This window comes from Mercenaria mercenaria, chromosome 15, assembly GCF_021730395.1.
Source record: "Mercenaria mercenaria strain notata chromosome 15, MADL_Memer_1, whole genome shotgun sequence".
NCBI classification, from domain to species: domain Eukaryota; kingdom Metazoa; phylum Mollusca; class Bivalvia; order Venerida; family Veneridae; genus Mercenaria; species Mercenaria mercenaria.
In genome coordinates, this window is record NC_069375.1 from 7,967,415 (window position 1) to 7,987,271 (window position 19,857).

Below are 19,857 nucleotides of genomic sequence, written 5' to 3' on the forward strand. Positions count from 1 at the left end.
GTATATCATCAAAACACAGAAATATTTAGTAAACATTTGTAAATAATAATATAATAATAATAATAATAAAATAAACGATTAATGAAAACTACGTTCACCTAGCAATGTGAAATTTCAGCTCTGGGACATTATTGCAAATGCATCAAAACAAAGGAATGTAGCAGTTTTTTGAAATGGCGACTTTTAAAGGCGATGAACGGTCTGAATGTGTGGTCCCTTTATTAAGTCCTTTTTCGGAATACAATATCTAACCGTTACGTTTTATTACTGTTCAATTTTCATGTAAAACAACCGTTTGAACACGGCTGCCAAATTCCGCAATCGTTGTTCCGGTTATTTTATGTATAATATTCCAGCCTCGGTTAAACATAAACGTTATTGATATAAAATCAAACAAGATGGTAATTTTTGACGCGTCATTATAGAGGGGATGGGGGTGCATTTGCTTGCTGCAGCATAAATATATAAAATATATAAATATTGGCTTCGCATGGTGACACAAAGTCATATTTACTCATTTAACCGTGTGGAATTATATCTTCCCCATATGAAACATATTGTTTCCGTTTAATTGAAGCCTTCATGGAGACATGCGATTTTTTTTTTATGCTAAAAAGCAGTTTGATTTCCCTTCCACAAATAACTGCGGTATAAAAGCAGCCTCGGAGATGCCGTGGGACCTTAATGACGTCTGCAACGAGATGTTGAAAAAAGTAATATTACTTGTATTTTGCTGTACGCTTTCTTGCATCTTGTTACAACATATAACTTTGAAAAAAGTATGTAATTGTTTTATTGATTCTCAGTCACAGCTGCATGATAAACGATGTTTTAACAATGTACGCTTTCAGACCGTAGTTACAAAACTAGATTTTACCGACAATCTATTCTTCTCACAAATTCGTTGGATGTAGATCTCAATGAATTTGGCTTGTTTTAAAGTTTTATAAAACGTACTCATGTTGACAAGAGGAAGTCGGAAAAAGCTGAGAAATGTTGTCTTGATTATCTCTTTACTTATACTACTGGTACGTGTATTGACGTTACGTCGTACGTCAAAATATACCGACGTCGTTAGTAATCACGAAGATGTTAATGCATTTACAAGTAATGTTTCAAAACCAAACATTTTGTTTATCCTTGCTGATGACTATGGATATAATGACATTGGTTACCATGGATCCGAAATAAAAACACCAAATTTGGATAAACTTGCGATGTCAGGAGTGAGGTTAGAGAACTATTACGTACAACCAATCTGTACACCAACACGAAGTCAGCTACTTACAGGCAGATATCAGGTTAGTTGACTTTTTACATCTGAATATCTATAGCACCAATATTGTCTCTTTTACCACTTTTTGAATCATGACTCTTTCACAATGGTTTCCCAAAAGGTAAAAAGACAGAAAATGAAAAGAAAATCCACAAATATGTTGCTCGGAAACAGGTTCTTAGACAATGCAGTTTGCCAAATACATCGTGTTTATTCTACCATTCCCTTTTCCCAGTTTAATAAGGAGAGAAATCGTTCTGTAAATGGCCGCCAGTCCCTTCGTTTCTTTGGCACTCATTTGTGGATGAGCGAAAATACATGTTATCTATTTTCAACATTAACTGTTGAGACAGGAAACATATACAGAGAATTAAGAGCATACCTGTTTTCAAAGGCAACTTTTTTCTTAGTGCAAATATCGATAGGAAATTGTAAAACAACTGAAATTGAGATTCTTTACTGACAACATGTGGCTTTCGATGGCATTTATCTCGCTTGTATGAAGCAACAGCTGCTCAGTGAGACTTGGAAAAATCTTCTGGTTCCCGTCTTGCGGAAAATATCAAATTTTTGCGATCTTGACATTTTTTATCTATTCATAGTCCAAAGTCCAAAGTGACTGCAGTGGCTGATCTTATTTTAGATATTAAGTTTGATATGTTGAGAATACATACAATGATATGGAGGCAAAGGGATTTTGCAATACCCGTCTACCGTACAGTATTTATACCGTTTTATCACTGAACACTCTTCAATCTTATGTAATGCTCAAAATTTTATATGCAATGCTCAAAATGTTACAATCTGGATAAAAGCTGTATATGTCTCCCAAAAATATTACTAGCAAAATTATATCGTGCGAATGGTAAACCTCCATTGATATGACATTGCTCGAGTGCAAAACAAATTACATAGGGGAAATATCTTGGCAATATTTATACTGCCAAATTTGAAAAAAGTGACAATAGAATAACAAAAGCGAATCCACATAGTATGGATCAAATGCCAATATAACACAGGGGTTCTTAATATTGTATTAGGTCTCTTTAGACTGTAATACTGACTATATTAGAGTTCAGACCGCAAATTAACTCATTTTAAAATATGGCGCTTTCTGACTTTAAAGCTAGTAAATCACGCATCTCCTTAAATAAGTAAATGTAACTTAATTCCATTAACTGGTATATACAGCAGATTTTTCTTCTAGCAGGTGCTGACCTATCTTATTATGTTTCTGAAGTTACACATGCACATTTAAGTAAACTTAATATTTCTTCTTTATGTAAACGGATTTTTTTAAGTCCACTTTCTAATACAGTGTGTTACATGCAATATTTTTTCATGTATTCATATCATATGTGTCAGTACCATGTTTCTAAGTTTCATAATATTATGGCGTGTACGGCCTTCCATAAATTATTCAAGAACTGTCTTAGTCCCGGGAAAATAACAAACTTAAAACATATTGTAAGTGATATTTTGAGTATTTTTCGCATGAAGGAAATGACCCCCACCCCAACCTCTCAATATAAACACACTAAAAATGTTCAATTTCAAACTTTTCAAAAATCACTTCTTGGGTTGTTCAAGAACAGACTAATCATGACTTTTCTGTTGGTGGTCTCTGATATTGTGCATAACGTTTGACGTGGACTTTTTTTTCAGACAGGTGTCCCATAATGACAATAGGCAGAATTATGTCTATGTAATCTCATCTTTGTCTATTTTAGATACACACTGGATTACAGAGAGGCGTAATTTGGCCTACTCAACCTAGAAGTATACCGTTAGACAGTAAAACTATCGCCGACAAATTATCGGATGCCGGCTACTCTACGCATATGGTGGGAAAATGGCATCTCGGATACCACAAGCGAGAATATCTCCCCACAAGACGCGGCTTTCATAGTTTCTTCGGTAAAAACAGTTTTCTTTTCTGGATGGTGGACTGGGGAGAAGGCGTGAGGAGTCTAGCTTGGTCTGTATCTGTAGCTATATATGGCGAGTTGAAGTTATTGTAACGTAATTTTCACATATAGAATTATTGTTTTTGTTTTGGAATTTAAGTCTCTGAAATTCTGATATTATAGAAAATGTCTAAATATAAGGATATCAAGCATAAAATGAATAATAGCTTGATAGTGGTGTTCATTCTATATCCAGACAGGTAAAATTATCTTACTGGCATGCACTTAATTCAAAACGCTTTCAGGTAATAAACTTGTCAATGAAAATGTCTGTTTACTATGTAACAGATCCTTGATTTATCGTGTGAACGGCTTCGGGCTAATACGAAAAACTGTAGACCTATTACGGAGCATTTGTTGTAACACATGCATATTAACTTGTAACAATATTTGGGTTCTCCAAACTCACCATCTGATTAAATCATGTTGTCCACTGACCTGGAATAGATACATAACTAGACAAGAGAATGTTTTAATAAATACACAGCCGGTATCATTTTTATATCTAATTATAACGTTTGTCTTCATATTCTACTTAATTTCAAGGTTTTCTAAATGGTCATGGTGAATACTTCTCTTACAAATCGAAATACAAGCACTACCGAGGCTTTGACCTAAGGGAGAATGAGGCGCCGGCTAACATCAAGAAATATCAAGGAAAATATTCAACACATGTATATGCTAACAGGGTCATAGATATTTTCAAGCAACACAAAACTGGAAATGTATGTATATGTTTGGTTTATTTTTAGCTCTCACATCTGTCAACATATTTACTTCCAAAACGTCTCCTCTGCATAAGAAATTGATGGAACTCGGTATGGATGTTCATAGATCGGTCCTCTTTCAGTTTTAAGACGTTGTTGTTGGTTGCAAATATGATATTTGAGATTTTAGCAGCCATTGTATTCAATCTATTTTTCATATGTAAAGAGTCTTATAATAAATTCTTATTTCAATATAAGATTTAACAATGATAAGGTATTCCAACCTAGGTTACATCACTGCTTTCCAGCCGGCCATTTAAATAACTTCGTGTCATGTAGAGTTCATCTTGAATTTAAGGCACATTTGTATTTGTTTCCACACATGTATTTTAATGATTTTGCATTTGCTTCGTTACAAATAGAGTGTTAAAAATAGATCAGAAATATGTTATTTATAGCACAATTTTAGGTTGTTTGTAAATCTACTGATAAAAGTTCCGTATACACCATTACAAGTTAGTAAAATCCTTGACATATTTTTCTCTATCTACAGTTATTTGTTTTTCGGTCGTTGTTTACAAATCTACCATTTCAAGCTCTCCACTCCATTCGCAAAGTCCTTGAGGCACCTTTTCTCTATCTATTGTTGTTTGTTGTTCAAGCATTGTTTGCAAATCTACCATTTCAAACTCGCTATACACCATTACAAGTTAGTAAAGTATTTGACACACTTCTCCATCTATTGGTGTTTGTCTTTCAGTCACCAGCCGTTGTTTGAACATCTTCCATTCCAAGCACCCCTAATAACATTCCAAGTTCGCCTAGTCCTGGTGATATTTCATCTCTATCAATCATTGTTTCTTAGTGTATCTACCATTTCGAACTCGACATGCGCCATGACAACGTGACAAGTTCAGAAAGTCTTTGACACACTTCTAGTTTTAATTGTTTAAACCATTGTTTGTTTTTATACCATTCACAGCTTCCGATACTCCATTTACAAGTCCTTGCCACACTTTTATCTCTATCTTTTGTTGTTCATCCTACAGCCTTTATTTAGCTGTAGACCATCCATTAAAAATAAAACATAGATAAATATCCAACAGGGAAAGCTACGTTCCAAAAATGTAGCTTCCCTTGACTGCAATTCACAACACGCGGACGTTTACCAGACAAACCCTCCGAACATCATCGAAAGTTGGCAAAGTCCTTGACAACTAGTGTTGTTTGTTTTCTGTGATTGATTATACAATTACTGTTGCTATCTCCAATTCACCATTGCAAGTTAACAAAGTCCTTAAGTTCATTTCTTTTTTTTATTGTTCTTTGTGTTTCAGCCGTTGTTTGTATATCTATCATTCCAAGCCCCGCATACACCATTACAAGTTCCTGAATCTTACTTGAACCAGTACAAGCACATACAGGTTCCTGGCAGAAAAAAATATGCAGGTAACATGATCTTTATTATCGTATATAATTTCTATATAAATGACAGGGTTTACACATATATGAGCACTAGAGAAGAATTAGTCCCAAATAGTTCAAATAAACATGCTTGCGCAGCAATTTCTATATATGTTTATAGCACCTGCTCTCCGCGCTAATAATTTCACAAACATTTTTGTCAGATTTTTAAGGGAATTCGCAATAATCGCAGAGGAAGAAACATAAATAAGAAAGTAAATGATCACACAAATTTTTCGTTCAGAAATTAGAAAGTTATCCCTGTTTTACGATTACTGCTATCATATGCTGCAAGGCTGGGATACACACCTGGGAGTACTATCAAAGTACTGAAAGTACAGGAAGATTGGCGAGATGAAAACTGTGCAACATTTGAAACATTATAGATTTTCCGCATATCAAATGAAGACGAACTCAAGATACTGTTGAGAAGAATCATCTCAATATATACATGGTGTTTTCTTCACTTGGATTAATATGTTTAATGACACAAAAAGCAAGGAATTCTCTCCTAGGGATTTAAAAAAATGAAAGAAGAAAAATAAACACCAGGATAATTATCCAACAGGAAAAGCCACGTTTGAAGATTGCAACCCATTTATATCTCAACACTAGAACAGAGTATGTAATGATACACACACGGTAAACATGTGCAAGAAATATAAAAGTCAAAGTTAAACATATATAAACGAGCAAATAAAGAAGAATCGGACGCCGCATCGCTACGCTTAGTGACAAACATACTACTGGCGAGTTTAAGCCGGTTTATGGGGGGTACATAACCTAAAATGAATGAAACTAGCCGTACTAAAGGTTGCGTAATTATCGACGTCTTTATAAACATTTGTATATAATTTCAAATATTTGTTCTCATTACAATATGTTGAAAAAGATTTATTGGATCAAAAAAGTTTAACATGCCTTAAACCACATGTCCTGGACAATGATATAGGAGACAGGCGAAACTATTTCAACTGCACATGCTTCAGATTTTGTTTTTCAGTCTCTGGAGCAGTTTTTGGTTGCGGGTTGTTTATCCCGCTACCAAAGTTAAAGTGTATTTCTGACAATCATCGCATTTTTATTTTATTTCGAATCATATCCAAAGGATGTTCATGTGCTACACAAAATAGTCCCATTCATGAACAATGCGGATGAATTATCAATGAACAAGCAGTTCTTATTCAACCTGTATCCACTCACACTGACCATTTAGATTTTATAAGACCTATCAATGATAAGGTATTCCAGCCCATGGTTACATCACAAGCCGGGTCAAGCAAAGTTCATCTTAGATATGAGGCAAATTAAATTTGTATTTGTTTCTCGTTCATGTATATTCATAGATTGGCATTTAAACAGAAAATAAATCTGCCAAAAACCCGCAACCATCAGACATTTCAAGGCTTTGATTGATTTAGATTGTAATAGCCTGGCTGAAGTCCACCAGACTAAAAATAATAAACAAATGTAATACGTGTGTAAACATCTCGGCTACACTAATCAAATTGCTTTTAAGCTATATTGAAATTATTTCCATTTCAGCAATAATTTCGGCTTTTAGGCTATATGTCAGTCAACACATGTCAACCAGGGTTTCAACAAAAATTTCTTTAATTATATTTTAGCAGTAGTGATTTAACTTATATGTCAGCACTGTTTTTGTTTTCATCTATATTCCAGCAATGGTTTCATGTATGGACGAGGCAGTAGGCAAAATAACACAGGCTCTGAAAGATATCGGAGTCTGGGATAACACATTACTTATCTTTACATCAGGTAACTGTTTAGGCTTATTTTTTTGCATCAGTAAGTTGTAACTGTGTCAGCTATACGTATATAACCTTTTGTACGAAACGGACTTATATTTAATCTAGTCTTACATATCTTTTATAAAATGCTAAACCATGTTCATTCCGAGTTTCTTCTTCTTTCTTTTCATCATTTAAGGTGTGCCCAGGAAGCCACAAGCACGCTTTCAGTCAATATTTCATAATAAACTTGTAGTAAATTTAGAATGTATAATTTGTGTACCATTGTCTATTTCTGTAATTTAGACAATGAATCTGTAATTTAGACAATGGAGCAGAGTACGGATCTGGAAGTAACAAACCGTTGCGAGGATTTAAGGCGAGCTACTGGGAGGGCGCTATCAGAGCGGTAGGATTTATACATGGAAAACTTCTAAATCCTAAATTGATTGGATCTACATCTAACGAACTGCTTCATGTGACAGACTGGTTCCCGACTCTTGTTAGTCTTGCGGGTGGGGACTATGAGGGAACCAAACCTCTGGACGGACATGACCAAAGAGAATGTATTTTGTGAGTAATGGACCCAGTTGTTCGAAACTTTAACAGGTGATTAAGCTAACGGTTGATTAACTTTACAGTTATATTTTAACATTTGAGAATACTCAGATAAACAAATGTATCAGTTACGGATTATGAACACTAAAAAGTCTTTACAGTAAAATCAAAATACCATACTGTTGTTTCCTACCAAGACTAATATTTTGAATTAAAATTTAACCGGCGGTTAGTTTAACAGCCTGTTTCAGTTTCGAACAGCTAGGCCCAGTTTGTACATTATTTGATAAGTATGTTATGACTATACAGTATGGAAATTCCCCTGGTGTTTCTCGCATTACATTGTCTAGTACAGCCTTATGCAAACACCGAAGCAAGTGAGATTATTGACATGTATTTTAATTTAAGAAATTTTAAGGTGATCATGTTATCATATTGCCAACACTCTTGTCAAGATACTAGTACGCGGTTTCTGTAATAGATCTTAGGTGCAGCAACCTAGGGTTGATACGTCAGACGTCATTTATAAAATAACTCTGCAATGCAAAGCTGTATTAATTACGAGTTAATCTTATCTTTATCATTTGTATTTTTAGTGAAGGCAAATCTAGCAAACGGAGTGAAATTTTGATAAATATTGACCCATTGACGGTCGCACCAGGGAGTCCATTATTCAACAAAACATTTGATACAACAATTAGCGCGTCACTAAGATTGGGTAAATGGAAACTTGTCACCGGTACCCCAAGTAAGTTGGCGATTTAGGATGAGTAATTAAGAATCGTGGGATAAGTAAGGTACCCTCATGGGATAAGTAATTTATCGCCATAGGATAAAAGTTTCCACCTTGGGATAAGTAAGTTACCGTCGTTACAGAAGAGTTTCCACCAATATATTAGTTATATAAGGTACCAGCATAGGATAAGTAATTAAAGTTACCGCCATGGGATAAGTGAGTTACCGTCATGGGATAAGAGTTTCCACCGGTGGATAAGTAAGTTACCGCCATGGGATAAGAGTTTCCACCAGTGGATAAGTAAGTTACCGTCATGGGATAAGAGTTTCCACCAATGGGTAAGTAAGTTACCACCATGGGATAAGAGTTTCCACCTATGGGTAAGTAAGTTACCGCAATGGGATACGAGTTCCCACCAATGGATAAGTAAGTTACCGCCATGGGATAAGAGTTCCCACTAATGGATAAGTAAGGTACCAGCATAGAATAAGTATGTTACTGTCGCACGATAAGTAAGTAGCTGCCTACGAGGAAGGCCTTATCTTATTCGACACCTGAGATGTAATAAATGTCCACCTTTCTCCTATTTTATTTGATACCCACTGGTAAAATCGAGTTCTGTACGTCAATTTATCAATGTTTGCTACTCTTGAATTAAAATTTTACACATTTATTCCAGACACCAACTTTTTAACAATAACACATATTATGTTCTAAGGGTGTAACAGATATAACTTAAATGTTTATTCTTTATGTAAAGCTGGTGGACCAATACGGAAACCACGTAACCCAAACCTTTGGTTAATGAATATCGAGAAAGATCCTCATGAACGCAAGGATTTGTCGGACCAGTACCCATCACTTGTACAGTACATGTTGAAACGACTTGAATATTACCAGAGCACAGCAGCGCCTCCAGTGGTACCAACAGAGGACCCTAAGGCAGATCCCGCTCTTCTTGGTGGATTCTGGGGACCTTGGCTGGACAATTAGGAGAGTATGCTTACGATTCAGAAGTCTAGCATTTAAAAACGCCAGGATGTGGATCACTTGGTTCTTATTGTGAGATAAAAGACATATATGTTCAGAAGTTCTTCTTCGTGTGATAGAACTTTTTTCATTGGCTGCGAACACTTTTTTTTGTTGTTCATTAAAGATGATAGCAGATGACCGAGGAAAATATCTGCCCAGAAAATTCCGTTTCTATTGGTTATTTGATATGTCTCAATTTGTTTCGTCGCGGCCTTAATATTTTAATGAAGTGAGAAGCTTGAAAGAAGGTGCACTTCCTGCCACTCAATTCCTGCGCATCTGAACCGTGATAGATTAGACGTTAAATCACCAAAAGGCCTATATTTGTTAAATCATTTAAGGCTGACCATGTTTACGGTGAATGTAAAAACAGATTTTGTAAGAATGTCGTCACGTGTGATTTATATTTCGTTTTCATTACATATTTCTCATGTAACTTACATATTGTTTGTATTTTATGTTACTGTTTTGTGACATATTAACGAAAGGTTCTCTCAGAATGTTGTCATGTATAAGTGATGTTGCTTACATTATATTTCATGGTTTTATGCCGACAGATTAACGAAACATATGAGATTGCTGTCATACCTGAGAATGTTATCATGTACAAATTATGTCGGTTGCATTTTGCTACAGTATTTTTCGGGGATAAATGAATTCAAAGTGCTCTGAAAACGTTGTAATGTGTAAATGATGTCATCTGCATTACATTCATTGTTTTGTGATAGATGAATGAAAAGTTTAATGAGCATGTTGTTGTGCGTAAATGATGTCCTTTGCATTTTATTCCATTATTTTTTGTGATAAACGTTTTCATATGTAGATACTAACGTTTGCATCATATTTCAGTGTTCTGTGACATGTAGGTGAAATGTTCTCTGATTATTATGTAGATCTGCATGTGTAAAAAATGTTTGTATTTGCATGTTTGGAAAATTAAAATCTATAACTGATTTAAAAAATATGTATAAATATGCTACGTCTTTATTTGAATGCATTTCTCAAATTGAAAGGGAAATAATTGCGACGAAAATACAATGTATACCTAACAGAACTTGAGAAACAGGAAAATGTACATCATCTTGCCATAGTAAATGTTAATACCAAGTAATTTGAATATCAGTCAAATCATTAAAAGTACATACTAGACAAGAAAAAATTACATTGAAGCGTTGATCTATAAATGTGACCTTGGCTCTCTTATTCAAGTTTACCTCGTGATATAATTCCTTCTCATCTGAACTCCAAACAATGATTTTATTCAGCGACTAATCACAAAATGATCGAGATATGTTATTTCTTAAAGGACAAGGAAAGCCTGAACATAAGCCATTATCAAGCCTTTCATGACGTTGAAAGAATTTTTAAAATCGAACAACTATTGTAAAAGATACGGCAGTTTGAAATATAAGAAAATTGCTGATCATGGAGGCAGCCATTTTGTGTGCTTATGACGTCATTTACATATGCACTGCTGAATTCCTTATTTATAAATAACCTTTTAAATAGATTAGTTTTATATGTTTCTTGAGTTTAAGATGTAATTTTGGTTATTAACCCGCATAGAACAATAGACAGTTGTGTAAAACATGATAATGTCTTTCATTATATAGCGGGATAAAAATAGAGAAATATTTTACAGAAATAAGTAAATACAGTTCAAAAATGTGTCAAAAAGGTCGTTATTTTGATCAAATATTTAAATGCTAATAGCTTTCTTATTTCTAAGTCGATTTTGAAAATTCTTTCACTTCGAAAAATGAATCGGGTGGTGTAAGAATTCTATTCATTCCTGTGTATACGCATCCTAATTCTAAACATGTGTTAGTGAATAAGGAACTATAAGAAATGAAAAGAAAATATTCTTGAACGTTACATAGCCACAAGCTGTGTCCAACATCAATACCTTCAGTCTTCATTTAAAACATGGCCATGGCGCATAGCAATTTAGATTGTTCTGGAATCTTAAAAGAGGAAGCATTTTAAAATTGCTTTAGAAGCATTTTAAAATTGCTTTAGAGTCCTTTATTTTGAACACTGCCATAGCCTATAACTGAGGTCACCAGTTTGTCACGTAAATATGAGGCAAATGTCACGTGACATCGTCATCGAACTCGCGATCCCTTGATAAGCAGTCTCGTGCTTTATCCGTCGAGCTAGACAGGCAGGATTACAAAACAAATTAGGTACACCAATGCGAGTCATATCATGATAGCAATGCTACTTTTTAAAACAATACATTTTTCTTAGGCGCATGATTTTATGAAATTATGATAAAAGCTGAAATGTGAAAGAAAAAAAAAGAACACTTATTAGAAGTCCAGTACGTTCAAAAGAAGAAAGATGCAATGTATTTTTAAACAGAACGTTTTATTATTTGTGGAGACAATTATTTCTCAATTACTGGAAGATAAGCTGGAACTATCAAGTTTGGAACTGAAAAATAAAGAAAATATACATTTTGACACTGTTGACTGATGTATCTCAAAACAACTGCATCGACAGTAACATTCATATTTTTTTCGTCCCGATTTCGTGTCTGGTCTGTAACTTGTCATCCATCAAAGAATTTTAATATTACTCGGCACACATGTTTCCTATAATGAGACGATGTGTCGTGCACAAAACCGGACTCCTTGATCAAAAGTCAGTGTCACACTTGGAGGTCAAAGGTCATCAAGGCTTTTTTCCTGTCCGGTCTGTAACTCAACCTTCCATCAAGGGATTTTGATATCATTTAGCACAAATGTTCTCCATAATCAGATGATGTGTCATCCGTAACACCCAGAGCTCTAGCTCACATTTTGAGGTCAAATGTCTGAACTATATTTTTTTTCCTGTATGGTCCATAACACCGTCATCCTTGAAGGCATGTTTATATTACTTGGCACAAATGTATCTTATAATGAGCATAACACTCCCTCAGACCGTTGTCTAAAGATCAAGGTCACACTCAAAGGTCAAAAGTCATTAGTGTTGGTTTTTTCCTGTCCGGTCCACAACTCAGTCATCCTTGAAGGGATTCTAATATTACATGGCAAAATGTATCCCATAATGTGATGATGTGTCATGCGCAACAACCAGACCCAAGCACAAAGGTCAAGGTCACACTCAGAGGTCAGTAGGAATTTTCCTGGCCAGCCCATAACTCTGTTATCCATCAAAGGATTTAAATATTACATAATACGGATGTTCCCCGTAATGAGACGATGTGTCATGCACAAAATCCAGATCCCTGACTCAAAGGTCAAGGTCACACTTATATTAGAGGTCAAAATTCAATGATGTTTTTTACATACCTGTTCATAACTCAGCCATCCATCAAGTGATTTTCATATTATTTGGCACAGATGTTTCCCATAATGAGATAATTTGCAATGGACAACACTCAGACCCATAGCTCAAAGGTCAAGGTCACACCCAGAGGTCAAAAGTCAACAAGTTTTCTTCTCCGGTCCATAACATATAGGTTATAAAAAAACTTGACTAAACATTTACCCAGATATTACATAGCAGTTATAACTTCGATTCAAACGAAGCAGTATGTAGGGCATGTATATTTTTCAAAAGTTGTCTCTTGTTCAACAATAACACATATCATGTTCTTAGGGTATACCAGATATGATTTTATATAAATTTATTTTCTATGTAAAGCTGGAGGACCAATACGGAAACCACGTAGCCCAAACCTTTGGTTAATGAATATCGAGAAAGATCCCCACGAACTCAAGGATTTGTCGGACCAGTATCCATCACTTGTACAGTACATGTTGAAACGACTTGAATATTACCAAAGCACAGCAGTACCTCCAGTGGAACCAACAGAGGACCCTATGGCAGATCCCGCCCTTCTTGGTGGATTCTGGGGACCTTGGCTGGACGATTAGGAGAGTATGCTTGATATTAACAAGTCTAGCATTTAAAAACGCAAGGATGCGGATCACTTGGTTCTTACTGTGAGATAAAAGACAAATATGGAAGTTCTTCTCCGTGTCATAGAACTTTTTTCATTGGCTGCGAACACTTTTTTTGGTTCATTAATAATGATAGCAGATGACTGAGGAATATACCTGCCCTGAAAGTCCAGTTTCTGTTGTCATTTTTATTTTTGATATGTCTCATTTTGTTTCGTCGCGGCCTTAATATTTTAATGAAGTGAGAAGCTTGAAAGTAGGTGCACTTCCTGCCACTCAATTTCTGCGCATCTGAACTCTGAACCGTGATAGATTAGACGGCAAACCACCCAAAGGCCTATTTGTTAAATCATTTAAGGCTGACCATGTTTACGGTGAATGTAAAAACAGATTTTGTAAGAATGTCGTCACGTGTGATTTATATTTCGTTTTCATTACATAATTCTCATGTAACTTATATGTTGTTTGTATTATATGTTACTGTTTTTGTGACATATTAACGAAAGGTTCTCTCAGAATGTTGTAATGTGTAAATGATGTTGTTTGCATTATATTTCATGGTTTTATGACAGATTAACGAAACGTTTTACGAGATTGTTGTCAAGTGTAAATGATTTCGTCTGTATTATATTTTACGATTTTGTGACCGATTAAGGAAACGTTCTCTGAAAACGTTGTAATATGTAAATGATGTAATCTGCATTACGTTCATTGTTTTGTGATAGATGAATGAAAGTTTAATGAGCATGTTGTTGTGCATAAATGATGTCGTTTGCATTTCATTCCATTCCATTATTTTTTGTGATAAACGTTCTCATATGTAGATACTAAAGTTTGCATCATATTTCAGTGTTCTGTGACATGTAAGTGAAATGTTCTCTGATTATTATGTAGATCTGCATGTGTATAAAATGTCTGTATTTGTATGTTTGGAAAATTAAAATCTATAACTGATTTAAAAAATATGTATAAATATGCTACGTCTTTATTTGAATGCATTTCTCAAATTGAAAGGGAAATAATTGTGACGAAAATACAACGTATACCTAACAGAAAGAAACAGGAAAATGTACACGATCTTGCCATAGTGAATGTTAATACCAAGTAACTTGAATATCAGTCAAATCATTAAAAGTACATACTAGACAAGAAAAAATTACATTAAAGCGTTGATCTATAAATGTGACCTTGGCTCTCTTATTTTTACCTCGTGATATAATTCCTTCTCATCTGAACTCCAAACAATGATTTTATTCAGCGACTAATCACAAAATGATCGAGATATGTTATTTCTTAAAGGACAAGGAAAGCCTGAACATAAGTTAATTTCATATGAAAGCCATTATCAAGCCTTTTATTTCATGACGTTGAAAGAATTTTTAAAATCGGACCACTATCGTAAAAGATACGGCACTTTGAAATATAAGAAAATTGCTGATCATGGAGGCAGCCATATTGTGTGCTTATGACGTCATTTACATATGCACTGCTGAATTCCTTATTTATAAATAACCTTTTAAATAGTTTAGTTTTATATGTTTCTTGAGTTTAAGATGTAATTTTGGTTATTAACCCGCATAGAACAATAGACAGTTGTGTAAAACATGATAATGTCTTTCATTATAGCTGGAAAAAATAGTGAAATATTTTACAGAAATAAGTAAATACAGTTCAAATATGTGTCCAGAAATTTAATAGATCCGCCATTTTGTTTTTCTTGTTGCCATTGAAACAAAATGGCCGCTATTATGATCAAATATTTAAATGCTAATAGCTTTCTTATTTCTAAGTCGATTTTGAAAATTCTTTCACTTCTTTGAATAATTAAAGAAATCCCATCAGATGGAATTAACATCAAAACAACATTGCCTTTCCCTACTGAGTAAACAGAATTTTCAGCCTTCTTTGTTTAATAGGAAAATGAATCGGGCGGTGTAAGACTTCTGTTTATTCCTGTGTATACGCATCCTAATTCTAAACATGTGTTAGTGAATAAGGAACGATAAGAAATGAAAAGAAAATATTCTTGAACGTTACATAGCCACAAGCTGTGTCCAACATCAATACCTTCAGTCTTCATTTAAAACATGCCCATGGCGCATAGCAATTTAGATTGTACTGGAATCTTAAAAGAGGAAGCATTTTAAAATTGCTTTAGAGTCCTTTATTTTGAACACTGTCATATAACGGAGGTCACCAGTTTGTCACGTAAATATGAGGCAAATGTCACGTGACATCGTCACGAAATCGAACTCGCGATCCCTTGATAAGCAGTCTCGTGCTTTATCCGTCGAGCTAGCCAGGCAGGATTACAATATAGCACTGCTACTTTTTAAAACAATACATTTTTCTTAGGCTCATGATTTTATGAAATTATGATAAAAACTGAAATGTGAAAAAAAAGAACTCTTATTGGAAGTCCAGTTTTGGATCTCAGCTACGTTCAAAAGAAGAAAAGATGCAATGTATTTTTAAACAGAACGTTTTATTGTTTGTGGAGACAATTATTTCTCAATTACTGGAAGATAAGCTGGAACTATCAAGTTTGGAACTGAAAAATAAAGAAAATGTACATTTTGACACTGTTGACTGATGTATCTCAAAACAACTGCATCGACAGTAACATTCATATTTCTTTTAATTAATACAAAAGGTACAACTAAAGACGCTTAATAAGGTTATGAAATGAGTCTCAAAACTCCAGCCTCTGACTGGCTGCTTCTGATTATACAGGGGTACGGAGAATTTGTATAAGAAAATGCTCCCCAGTTTTCCACACACAAAATGACAACAAATAGAGTAACTTCATTTATTACATAACTTTTTTATTATACTTATCATATTAAGGATGAAAATCCTGGGAAGGTTACAATTTTGTAAATCGTTTCCAAAATACCAAAGCTATGGACTCTGTCGCCATTGACTGTCATTATCCTTTTGTTATAAACACACAAATTTGAACTTTCTTTGAACACATTTTATTTTACCGTTCGTCATAACTGTATTAAAGGGACTGGCCTCCAGATCGTTCGACAACACACAAAAAGTTTATTTTTTTAGATATCTGGAAATAAATGATATATTTCTTAAGAAGGCTAACTTAATTACTGACAAATTTGCTGTTTTTACTACTTTTTGCGATGAAAATCGAAAAGCGTTTGTAACGCTTTACTCCAGGTAAACTTTCTCGATTATTAATATCTATAGTTTTAAGTCATAATACACTAATTCCGCTATAGCGCTTTTGGTTACGACGACATGAATATGTATTTATTGCCGCGGCGGTCCGGGGTTCCATCTTCGACGCGGTCATCTTTGTTGTTTTTTTTTTTTTCTTTTTTTATTTGGAATTTTTAAATCATTTTAGAAACAAAAACTTATATTCTAATGTTCTTTATATGACCAAATTTCAATTTGAAAGAAAGATTTTTTAGCCAACTCTGGAGGTCAGTGCCTTTAAACTGACAGTCAAACGAGTTGCATAATTTGGTTGCTTACGATAGGTGATTGCTTTTAAGACAAGTTGAAATTAAAACAAAATTTAAATGGAAGTTAGCCAATGGGCTGCTTAAGACAAGTTTCTGCTTAAAACAGGTGGCCGCTCATGCAAGTTCAGCTGTATGATTGAGAACAAGTAACTGATGAAAACAAAAGAAATTTTATGTGACGTTGGCTCCTTTTGATGATGAATTCCGAGGATGTCAGGCAAATATTAATTTTGGTGATTTTGACACAAACTAAACCAGTGGTAATTCGGAAATAATTCATTTATGAAAACAAGATTTTCATCCTTTATTTATATTAGAATTAGATTAGACATCAATGCAGAAACACTAAGTTATTTTTATGCTGTCATTAGCTTTACTCATATTTTTCAAACTATTTTTAAAAATGTATTTATGAAATTAGCTCAGTTATTTGTAGATGAAGGAAGCATATTTTCACATATAAATTTTTGAAAATCTGATTAACGCTACGCAATCAAAGTAAATAATTTATTTATAAAAAATACAGATTTTAAAGTCAAACTCAAGGCCCAACGTCATAGGCATAAGCCCAGAATGAGACAGCTACAAGTGTGAATTTTGATATGTACTTACACTTAACACCGTCGATAAAGTGAAGAAATAAGAACAAAGTTAAAGGAAAAAATATTAGAGAACTAGAAGAAACTTAACCAATTGTTGTACAAATAACGGCGAACATAAAACCAAACTAATTAACAGTTTCGAAAAAAAAAGACTGCAAATTTTACTGCTTAAGATTCTAAATAAACTTCTTGCTTTAAAGTGATATAGAAAAAAACTATATGACCTTTTTGAAGAAGAAAAAGACAAACTCATTCGTTTCGAATGTACGATAATACACGTACCTATTCCTGTAACAGCCTTTTTGTCTGGGTTCCCCGAGGCTTTCGGTTTATTGTAGTCGGGAGCAAGGTTCTTAAACCTTGACGGATGTATATAACTTATTCTGGATATGGTATTTTCCGTGTACCGTATGACTGGTATGTCCGGAAGTCTGCACGCTGTCTTCATCGTGTCGTACTCATCGGGCTGCTTGCACGAGAAATTCACAAATTCTGAAATATGGTCAAGAGACAGAAACCATGACATCAGAAGCGATAGTTTACTGAAATGAATCGGATCCATAGTTAAAATGTAGTATGCACCCTATTTCGTGCCGATATACAGCAGTATTACCCATAGTACAACCGCATTCAGTATTGTAATCAACACTTTTAATTAATCTCATTACAATATACGTACTGTTATGGCGCAACATTTCGGGATAGTTTTGTGCTTTTCTGGTAAAATCTGGTTTCCATATCATGAATGTCTGAAAATTGACAGAAAATGTTACACCAAGACAATAATCATGTTACTTCATTTAAGACACAACAGCTAGACTTTTACTTAGATAGGTAAATTGTTACTCCGAAACAGGGTATGCTACATCAAGATAACACAGTCAAACACTGCAACTTCTGGACACGATAGGTTAATTGTTACTTCAAAATGTTACTTCAGGACATGACATTCAAGTAAAATGTTAGTTCAACACGTCACGGTTAAATGTTACTTCAAGGCATGTAGCATTTTATCTTTACCTTGAGAATATTCCAAATAAGATCGTCCTCAAGGGGTACATTCTGACAGTTTTTAAAAATATTATTAGGATAGTTTGGTGTCCCACAATTAGAATAGATTGTGTGCACCCTAGCGTCCTCGTGCCTTAAACAATGTTAACTAAACTTTGACACAATGTATCTTATATTTAATAAGATCTTTATCATATACCACTTTAACTCTTCACCAATCCCAAAAATGTTTAGGAGAAATATGTATGACCTTATATCTCTGTCTTTTTCGATTATATAATAGACTTGGATAGGGATTCAGTTATATGCCTATTGGTTTATTGTTTTCACTCTATAGCTATTCATTTCTTCACTATTTTGCATATTTACGTACAATGTGTAAACTTATCAAATCTCGTTCAAGTCCAGCTATGATTTAGATCTAGGATTAAATGCTTTTGATTTATCAAGAAAAAAATCCCATGTGTTTACCCTATAGCAACTCATTCCTTCACTAGCTCTACTAGTATATTAAAGATTTATATAGAAATGCCATATTTCATGCTCTAGAGGTTCTATGCCGCAGCGGTACTGATACCCAAATATGGGGACACTTTTACAGGGTTCTTAAGGGGACCCCCTCTCAGAACCCCTTGTGGCACAGATAAAGATGTAAATGTTATAAAAAAGAAAATTCAACGGCAACGAAAACACTAACCAGTTTTATGTGATACTTAGTGTGGTCACAATTTAAATTTGAATAACTTGTCTATTATTTTTGTTTTGGGTAAGGGTTTTGTAGGCGAGATTAGCGGGGTTTTTTCCAACGGGGTTTGTAAAATCTTTTGTCGATCGATTCGAGTTGACTCAACCCAGGTACGGGTAACGATGATGTTTAAAACTGAATACTGAATTGTGGCACTGACGGTTTACATAAGTAGATTATAAAATGTCTGCGTGGAAAAAATTCTACCGATGTACTAGGGAAAACTACTGTACTAGGATGTGTATTAGACCGAGAGGGTGTGGATTACCGCAACGAGTCGGTGACAGCATTCGACGCTGTTTAGCATAGATGTTCTTCAGATTGCCATAATCAAGAAGTGTTGTCGTTTTCGGAATATGATGTTTCCTCGTGTAAACATTCGTCATTCTTTACCAAATAATCCTGTTAACACTTTCAAACTGTCTTACAGTCAGTTATTTGGGAGACGTGTTTTGAAATGTATGTCTGGGGATCAAGCACTCAGATAAGCTGCATTTAGAAACCTTTACTGTTTCCACGATACGGCGTCTTCGAGCTGACGTCACGTTATCAGTGTGAATACGTCATGTAACGCAAATAACGTCAACATCAAATCACTGACGATTA

At 34.5% G+C, this 19,857-nt stretch overlaps 2 protein-coding genes across 2 annotated transcripts; one reads left to right on the forward strand and one right to left on the reverse strand.

The window, feature by feature from the left end:
- The first annotated feature begins 375 nt into the window (after positions 1-375).
- Positions 376-14,907, forward strand: LOC123535192 (arylsulfatase I-like). Its single transcript, XM_045317786.2, has 8 exons — positions 376-1,301; positions 3,007-3,193; positions 3,790-3,968; positions 5,288-5,399; positions 7,098-7,193; positions 7,492-7,738; positions 8,320-8,471; positions 9,220-14,907. Exons 1-8 carry the CDS (start codon positions 960-962, stop codon positions 9,450-9,452), a joined length of 1,548 nt encoding a protein of 515 aa, XP_045173721.2. The 5' UTR covers positions 376-959; the 3' UTR covers positions 9,453-14,907.
- A 964-nt stretch (positions 14,908-15,871) lies between these two features.
- LOC123559459 (uncharacterized) lies at positions 15,872-19,466 on the reverse strand. Its single transcript, XM_045351313.2, has 4 exons — positions 19,459-19,466; positions 18,175-18,244; positions 17,778-17,987; positions 15,872-15,956 (listed from the first exon to the last, which is right to left on the reverse strand). Exons 2-4 carry the CDS (start codon positions 18,236-18,238, stop codon positions 15,910-15,912), a joined length of 321 nt encoding a protein of 106 aa, XP_045207248.2. The 5' UTR covers positions 18,239-18,244; positions 19,459-19,466; the 3' UTR covers positions 15,872-15,909.
- Positions 19,467-19,857: the final 391 nt, after the last annotated feature.